We start from the raw sequence: 9,242 nt of genomic DNA, 5'->3' as shown, positions 1-9,242 counted from the left end.
CGACGGGCGCGAAGGGCACGTTCGCTAGTTCATAGACAATTGAAAATAAAAATTATCAATTATTTTACTATTTTCCCAATTTCAATGAAGATAAGCAAACCTTAATTATCGTAAGGTGCAACTTCTGGCAATATTCCTAAACTAATGATCAATGCCGATCCCTGCTTCCGAATCACCTCGATAATGAGAAACTCGCGCAATCTTCAACAGCATCTAATTATCCGCAAATGCTGCTCACCTTCCCCTCGTACATAAACCCACAAAATAAACCCCCCACCGTCTAGCTAATTGCATATCTCCCCCCTCGGGTCCCAGAGAAACCGCAATACCTCTTCCACCCAAAGAAGCGCTTCTCCCATTTTTCCCGTAAAAATCGACGAATCCAAAATAATAATTCAACCCTTCAGATCAATACGCGACATCTCGAGCGGCCATTGGCACTACAATGGACCTACAGTGTCTGCCCACACCCATACACGACCCCCAGTGTAAACGCCTCGATTAAATGTACAGTCCATACAGTGATACTCGCTCGTCTGCACTCAGCCATACCCAATCTCCTTCCCCTCCCCACTGGCCACAACAAGCTCACACCAAGCACCCCAAAAAATAGAGCAGAAGAAAACTCGGACATAAAAAAATTACATCTTCATCACCGATCTTTATTACGCTCCTCCGCAGTGACTCAATAATTCCGACGTAATCATCTCCCGAATTCCCCCACATGTGTCCCGTTATCGCCAGTATCTATCGCGCCGCAGCCCGGAAAATCTCTTATCACTAGATTCACCAATCTGACACATCGAAAACCACAAACTCCTCATCCCTCCCCTCCTCATTTCACCTGTGTTCCCCCACCCCTCCCCAGGTGTCTGAGCCCCCCTCAAGGCTACATGTACTGTGATTGCACAATTCTTCAGCCACCGTTATTATCCAGCACGAATCGTAGTGCTCCGAAGTGCTCCTAAACACAGTAGTTAGTTACACGAAAACTCCAGGCGTCAGGCTGACAACAAAAGTAAAATGCGCTCTGTCTTCAGTGGCTTTTCGGTCATCAGTGTGAGCTAATGTCCGATGAGTAATTGGAAATTGTTTTGGTTTGAATTGTGAAAGAATGAGGGAAAGCCCCTGGTGAATCATAGTTTTATCTTTTCTACTTTGGATGGAGAACTAGGTGTTGCACTGTGTTTCAGTATTATCGCGGGTTTTATAACTTAAAAGTGAATTGAAAATCAATTTAAATTGTCTAGTATTTTTTTTTCTATCATTAGAAAATTTATTGAAGGTCTGCATTAATAATTCAAGGAACTCTGGAGGAATAGAACAACTGGAGCATTTAATACGCTTTCGAATTATTACATAAATGAACTGATAAATAGATTCGAAGTAATGATGGAGTGAAGTCAGTTGACGATGAAAATGTGTGTTTTGTTGGGAAGAAATCGATGATGAGAGATAAAAAATTGACGGTCTTGATAAGGTGATTAGACACCATTAGGATATTTCAGTTGAGGAGTTGAGGATTGAGGAGCTGAGGAGGGAAACAATGGCCATGACGATGGAGGCCATCTGCGAGAGGAAGCCAACGAGGTGTTTGAAAGTACCGTTGAAGTCAACGGAGCAGATTTGTCTTGTTTTCCTGATCCCAGCGGTGATAGGGTGCTGCATCTACATGGTGCACTTCGCAGCAGATCTCGTCGTTGCTGTTCAACACTTCAGGGAGGGCAATCCCATATGGGGCGGGTGCACTCTGGGGCTGATGTACGCACCCGCTGTGGCTTATTTCATCCTGACGGTGTCCAGGCCTGACTGGTGGATGACTGAAGACCAGAAAATATCCTGGAACGTTGTCACTTGGTTTGGCATCCAAATCGTGCAGATGATTGCATTCCCGTTGTTTGCGTTGTACAGGTAATTCCTTGGGGATTCCAATTGTTTGGGCGATTGAATGAAAGATTAGCCGAAAGTCTCATAGGATTGTCTCCGGCGTTTTGTTATAGACTGAGAGAAAAATGACAAAATTCTCAAACAAGTCTTACTTGTGCCAAGAAAATGTGGGCGTCCACATGAAAAGGGCCCACTTTGACGGTATTGGAGTTATCTATGTTCTGATAATCTTGATCAGATTTCTCACATTTTGAGCCCAAAATCAACCCGATAGACTGAAAACTGACGTCAGTATAGACGATCAAAAAAACAATTCAACATTGGTTTAAATGGGAGATGTGGAGAGAAAGACGGGAATATCTCGGAAACTAGATGCGACAAAGTGGGCCCTTTTCACGTGGACGTACACAAATAGTTTTTTGAAAATGATCAAAAAAGGATTTTTTTGTACCAAACATGCAGAGAGTGCGCTGGAATGAAAAATTTTTGTCGCAAAAATAGATTTAGTATAGTTCAAAAAAATTGCATTCTCTGTAGACGCAAGAAATGTCATTTCTAGCACTACTCCTTCGTTATTCGATACTCCCGTACGTATGTTGCTCCCGAAAAATCTTTGTTTTATGCGGAACAAGGGATAGTAGTTTTCCGTTTCGGCGGTCTAATAATCACAGACAAGATATGAACCCTTAAATGAAACAATAATAATGATATGATAGCAATCTTGTAACTTAGGGATAAAATATTTGTTGATAAATTTTCCTCTGTATGAGATATTTTTATCCTGAAAAGGCACCGTCGTGTGTGAATTATCCGCCTCTTGAGCCAAATATTTCGTTGCTGTCGAAAGCAGAACAATTATTTAGGTTTGAGACTTTCAAATTCGAACCAAACAAATAATTTGAATTATTCTTTTTTGGCAATTTTCAACTAGCGATTTTGTTGACCCAAACAAGACCTGTTTGACAACGTGTTTGTTTTTCTCTCAGTGTAGAGTCATTTATCTTTTTGGAAAATTTCATTTTTCTTCGCACTTAAGATGGGAGAATGAAAATGACGGCAATCGATTGGGCATTTAATGGACAATGATTGAAAAAAATTGTTCTCCTATCATAACGACCGGGTGAGGAAACGCGCAATGAATTTCATCGCGGCGTAAGAGACATTTGACCCTAAAAATCGGAGTCGACATAAAAAATTCATATCTCCTCTCTCATTTAATCGGACATTCAATGCTATCATCCCTTCGTCTTGAGAATATCCAAGTACTTGGGCTATGTTTTGTCCAGTGAAATGCTTTTCTACTTTTGTGGTCGAACATCAGAGCTTTCATTTGAGCCCCATTTGACCCCACGTTTCCGGATATTTTACAATGATTTTATTACTTAAACTTTGTAGGTCTGAATTTGAATCTCGATATTGAACCGTTAGAAAACATTTGTTAAATTAGAAAAAAAATAAAAAGTTTACTTTTGGAGGAAGATTCATGAAACAATTCAAAAATTGCAATTTTTGAAAATTACGAGCATTTTCTATAAATCTCTCTATATTATAAAAATCCAAATCGACTTCTGGTGATGAAAATTTGGTATTCGAAATTGAGACTCCAAAACTAAGAGTCAAAATAAGGGTCGTGAGGGTCAAAACAGGGTCATGAGGTTCAGATTAAGGGTCACATGGGTCAGATTAAGGGTCCACATAAGGATCACAAGGATCTGATTAAGGTTCATAAGGGTCAGAGTAAGGGTCATGGGGGTCAAAAACCAAGGGTCAGAAACTAAGGACTACTAGGATTAGAATAAGGGTCGTGAGGGTCAAAACAAGGATCATGAGGTTCAGAATAAGGGTCACATGGGTCAGATTAAGGGTCAAAATAAGGCTAACAAGTGTCAGATTAAGGGTCAAAATAAGGCTAACAAGTGTCAGATTAAGGGTCTAAATAAGGATCACAAGGATTAGATTAAATGTCACAAGGGTTAGAGTAAAGATCCAAATAAGGGTCATGGCGGTCAAAAACCAAGGGTCACAAGGGTCTAAATAACGCTCTACATATCTATTTTATAAATATCTAAATCGACTTCTGGTGATGAAAATTTGGTATTGGCCATAAAAACTCCAAAATTAAGGGTCAGATGAAGGGTCACGAGGGTCAGATTAAGGGTCACAAGGGTCAGAATAAGGATCATGAGGGTCATATCGGGGTTGGCGAGTGGAGCGAGCATCTAGTAATTTATAAACAATCAATTCTCCACCATAACAATCATTTGTTCGGAATCGTAACAAATTCATTCATGTTTAGAATTTGACCAGAAATCGATTTCATGTCTAAAAAAAATAAGATTTCCGAAAGTTAAATAATTTGAATTATTTATTTATAGTCAACGAATGATGGAAAAAATATTAATTCTGTGCAAAATGTAACTTGAATGATGCTGAATATTCACGATTTTTTTCAAATTTTTCTCACGCAATTTAATTGACAAATTTGATGATTGATAATGTTTGAATCTGTAGTGTCGTCTGTACTAAACTGTAAAAGATACTTGGATATCCTTAAGTGCGAAAGGGGATATGATTTCTCTATCGGGAAATCGCGTTTGATTGGCTACCCTTTTTTTCGATAACTCATAAACAAAGCGTCGAAGACAAAAACTTCATTAGAATTTTCATCTACCAATGCAAGTATGAAAAGATCGTATAGAAATTTTCTATACGAATTGCGTACAGGATCAAACCTATAGAAATCTATAGAAATAATTTGTGTAATAAATATCCGTACAGAAATATCCGAATCACATACGAAAATCCTATAGAAATTCTATACGCAATCCGTATAAAAAATTTCTATACGATTTTTTCATACGTGTGACCCTCCTCAGCTACCCTTACAATAAGTACGATACGTTTGAGGATACTCTGTAGAATATATCATGGTTTACAAGGAAGGTGTTATGCTATTTTCAAATACTTCACATGACACTTAAACCCGTCAATTTTCATCAATTCCCTACTGAGTTCTTGAAGAATGTTCATTATTAGATTTTTTTTTAAAAACAGTTTGGAAAGTTATTCAAGGGTTCCCCAATTAAATTCCTCCTCTCAGAGCTCCTCAATCGATGGCATGAAAATTCTTTTATAAACTTTAGGTCATTGATTGAGGTGATGAACCCGAGTATTAATTTAGCACTCCCCTTCTAGATTTGCAGGTCAAATTGTCGTAATCGTTGACGCAATTCTCCTAAGTGGCGTGGAGAGGAGAAAATCTCTTAACGTGGCAGCAGCTCCAGCAGCGATAGAGCTCTACTTTTTCCTACAAGCATGGTTCCAAGCAGCCCCTCAGGCTATCCTCCAAATTCACTTACTATTCAGGGAGAGGACTGCAGAAAGAACTTATCAGTCAGGTAAACAATCTTAAAATCTTTATTCTTGCCCATCTGAAATTTCTCGAGTTGAAGATGAATGCAAAATTCTCAAAGAACCCTTTTTCGTAAAAAAATATATTGCCCCAGGGAAGAATTCTCTGGACCCCCCACCCCCCAAACATCACAATATCAAGATAATCCAATCCCAAACTTAGACTGAGAGAAAAACAAACAAATTCTCAAACAAATCTTATTTGGGCCAGCAAAAGCGCTAGTTGAAAATGACCAAAAAAGAAATTGTTTAATTCGAATTTGAATGTTGCAAACGTGAATAATTGCGCTCCTTTCGACAACAACGAAATATTTACTTGGCACAAGTCAATATATATAAATATTTGTATGACATGTGTAAATTTTCTGGTAGTTAGTAAATATACTTCGTAAATATGTTTGGCACAAAAACATTATTTTTCATCACGCTGTGCGAAAAAGTAACTTCCCTTTTCCACACATTGTGATGAAAAATATTGTTCGATACTCGTGGGAAAAGTGTTTTTTGGCTCGAGTGATGCCTTCGGCTCGTGCTATAAACCTCCCACCAGCCAAAAAACACTTTTCCACACTCGTAACGAAATTAGTATATTTCATAACGAGTGCAAAAAAGTGTTTTTTGGCGAGTGGGGGGTTTATATCACGAGCCGAAAGCGAGTGATATAATCCCACGAGCTAAAAAACATTTTTTCACGAGTTACGAACAATATTTTTCATCACAATGTGGCGGAAATTGGACTTTTAGGCACGCGGAGCGTGCCGAAAAGTTCACTTTTCGTCACAGCGTGATGAAAATGATATTTTGATAATTAAAACAAGCAGGGGACAGCGAGCATATGACGGCGTGCCACAAGACGGTGAGCATGTCCCTGAGTGATGTGTTATTTTTTTCGCCATCAATGTATTGATGGCTTCCGAATAGTCTGAAATATTACAAAAGTTTAGTTTTACAACACTAACCCATAGCAAAAGTTTTAGCTATTTTCTGCCACCTCCACCTATGCTATACAAATTCCAATGTTTCGAATACTTCGTATGAACGGGTATACATATTTTCTGTCCAAATTTCAAATTGACATCTCAATTTTTGGACAAGCTAGCGTGATTACAAACTTTTTTTTCTGAAAAAACGGAAAAATCAGAATATCTCGAAAACTGTATGGATGAGAGTATATGTTGTGATTGATTAAGATAGAAGACATCGAAAGGAATATTTTGAAAACAAAAAAATCAAAATTGGTCCATTAGTTTTGAAGATATTTGCAAAAAACCATTTAAAAACAAATCGCTTTTTCTCAAAAACTATTAGATCAATCGGACTCATTAAGACCTATAATCTGACGGAATTTAACTTAATTACTCAATTTTCTAAAAATTGACCACCGGGGAAGGTGGACATGGTCACATACAGACATGGTCCCCATACTTCGTATTTTTACATTTCAGACCATTCTACATAATTTCCAATTAAAATTAGAGAACGTGAAAATTGGACGATTACAATGCTTCCATTCAGAAGCAAAAACAAAATATTTTTTTGACACAAATAACACTTGTTACTTGACACCGACGTCCTGCCATTTATCCGATCCTTTCTCCCCTCCCCCCAGAACTCATTCCAATTAAACTCTCTTCAGTTTCAGTTCACATCTTATGCATCCTGGTCTCGATAATCGTCTTAGCAGTGCAAACCGCCTCATTCCAAAGGTTCGAGAGCCAGCGAATAAACGGCAGGAAGTTACCCTGGGCCATGTGGCTGAAGAAATACAGAACCCAAGAGCTCGGAGACCTCGACGAGAAGAAACCCCTCCAGCCAGAGGTCTCAATAGTCTCCTCCCAGACAACGTCCCCCCCTCAGTCCCAGGTGCACCTCCAAGAGACTGAGGCCCCACGCGTCGTCCTCGAGCGTCAGATCTCCCTGACCCCTCCCCTCCCACCAAAAAATGCTCAGATGATTCCACCGCCTGCTCCTCTCCGTGGCATCACGACAGTGGCACCCCTGCCAGTCCCAGAAATGCCAGCACCACCCCGTCCAGACTCTGTGATACGAGAATCCATCGAGAACGACGTCGAGGCCCCAGACAGATCGACCGAACGAATCGTAACAGTTGAGAGTAACGATTCCAACGCCTCGAGCCTCTGGAGAGGACTGAGACTGCCAAAAAGAATTCACTCAGTCAAAGCTATCGCGGAGGATGATCCTGTGGGGATATTCATCGCTTTCCTCTGGTGGTTCTTCTTCATCGTCGCCAGGGTCTTCTCCATCGCCATCTTCTACGAGTTCTATCCAATCCCCCTGGCTGGTGTTATTGGAGTTCACTACATCGTCATGCTCATTTATTTATTCGTTCACGCCAAGGACTACGACGTCACCACGTTCTTCGTGAACCTCTGGCTGGGATTAGTCTACATCTGCACTCTCATTGAGTACAGGGTCAAATTCAAACATCCTGATAAGTGGCTGTGGTTCTACTGCGCCTTCGTCATGGCACAGAACACCACCATGACTGCCACGTGGTTCGCTCTTGTCGACTGGGATGGGTTCTGGTACTCTTACATGTTTTACGCTATTTTTGGATGCATGGGACTCTGCATCGTCTCTGGCACTGTTTATTATGTTCTCTTTAAGCCTGGCAAACGACGAATTTATGCTAGTTAGGTTTTAGAATGGGGGGAGATGAATAGGTATTTTTTAGATTGAAATTCTAAACTTTTGGATGGAAGAGGACATTTGTAATTGAAGGGTGGAACCTGATGAGTAGAATTCTAGGGGAGAGTGGGGCAAAATATAAACGACTATTTGACACAATTCAAATAGAACAATTTCTTTTACCAACTTTTGTTTAATAAATTTTTTTATTATTGGGAGTACTGATAATTGATGAGACTAATAAGTTTCTATTCGTCTTATTATTCAGTTGATTATATTAGGCCGATTACACTTTTCTTTTTTCATTCCATTGAAATACAAAATCACATTTTCCTTTTTCCTCTTCTGGGTCTCCCCCTGGGTCATACTCTGGATTTTTATTTTTGATGTTTCATTTTCATTTCAATTAATCCATTGACAAAATCCTCCCGTCAAACTTAGTACTCAATTACTCATTAGTACTCTCAAGAATAAAAAAAAGTTAATAAACAAAAGTTGATAAAAAAAGTATTTAATAAAGAAACATTTGTTTGATTGAATTGTGTCGCACAGTTGTTTTTCGACTGTTTCATTTTGGCCCACTCTCCCCTACTTTTTTTTAAATGGTGGAATTATTTTAAAAATTAGGGGAGTTCAGGGAAAATGTCGAGTGAAGTTTATCAGGTACAAAAGAAGGTCTCTTGATATTGCATCACGGAATAATTACTTTTCGAGAAAATTCAATAATTGACTGAAATATCGTAATTGCTTCATCAAGTAATTGCACAATTATCTCCAGAATAAGTGAATTTCGGGCAAAATATCAAGAGACCTTTTTCGAAACTGACGAGGGTCCCCCACAAACATGGGTCTTTAACATTTTTCTCTCGAATCACTCGCTCTTGGGGGAATTTGATAATTATCGTGAAGAGTCAAGGTGGGAATTTCTGTTTGTTATTCAATTATCTCAAAAATTAATGATTTTAGGACAATTTTTTCACGAAAATGATTTTTTTCCTTAAAATCCTTCTTAAGTCTTGCATATTCAACTCCTTCATCACAGCATAGGGATTAAGATGCGGTTGGCACTGACAAATTTCATGATATGAAAATTTTGAAAGTGCTTGGAGTGTTTGATTAGTCAGCTTGATCCACAAATTCTGTGGATTAAAAAAAACTAAAATAAACATAAATAAGGACTGATCATTAGACTAATTGCACATGCACACTTGAAAGTCATATCTACTATTGTACGCGTCTGATAATTATTTAATAATTAATTAATCGTGCTAAAAATAATTATCGTTCTTTTTGTG

General features: G+C 38.8%; 1 protein-coding gene across 1 annotated transcript; it reads left to right on the top strand.

Annotated features, from left to right (window-relative positions):
* Positions 1-525: 525 nt before the first annotated feature.
* LOC107047929 lies at positions 526-8,271 on the top strand. The gene is made up of 3 exons (XM_015270858.1): positions 526-1,911; positions 5,083-5,285; positions 6,935-8,271. Exons 1-3 carry the CDS (start codon positions 1,547-1,549, stop codon positions 7,954-7,956), a joined length of 1,590 nt encoding a protein of 529 aa, XP_015126344.1. The 5' UTR covers positions 526-1,546; the 3' UTR covers positions 7,957-8,271.
* The last annotated feature ends 971 nt before the right edge of the window (positions 8,272-9,242 follow it).

The sequence above is a fragment of the Diachasma alloeum genome, unplaced genomic scaffold, assembly GCF_001412515.2.
Source record: "Diachasma alloeum isolate Michigan unplaced genomic scaffold, Dall2.0 Dall_scaffold_78908, whole genome shotgun sequence".
Lineage (NCBI taxonomy): Eukaryota > Metazoa > Arthropoda > Insecta > Hymenoptera > Braconidae > Diachasma > Diachasma alloeum.
Note: the sequence above shows the minus strand (reverse complement) of the source record. Positions and strands in the feature narration are given on the sequence as shown.

Bases quoted from the DNA above. Each gene is read 5' to 3' on its own strand.
- LOC107047929 (XM_015270858.1), top strand. From the start codon at position 1,547: ATGGCCATGACGATGGAGGCCATCTGCGAGAGGAAGCCAACGAGGTGT. The intron at 1,912-5,082 runs GTAATTCCTTGG...CTCCCCTTCTAG, and splicing joins CCGTTGTTTGCGTTGTACAG to ATTTGCAGGTCAAATTGTCG. The intron at 5,286-6,934 runs GTAAACAATCTT...AACTCTCTTCAG, and splicing joins AGAAAGAACTTATCAGTCAG to TTTCAGTTCACATCTTATGC.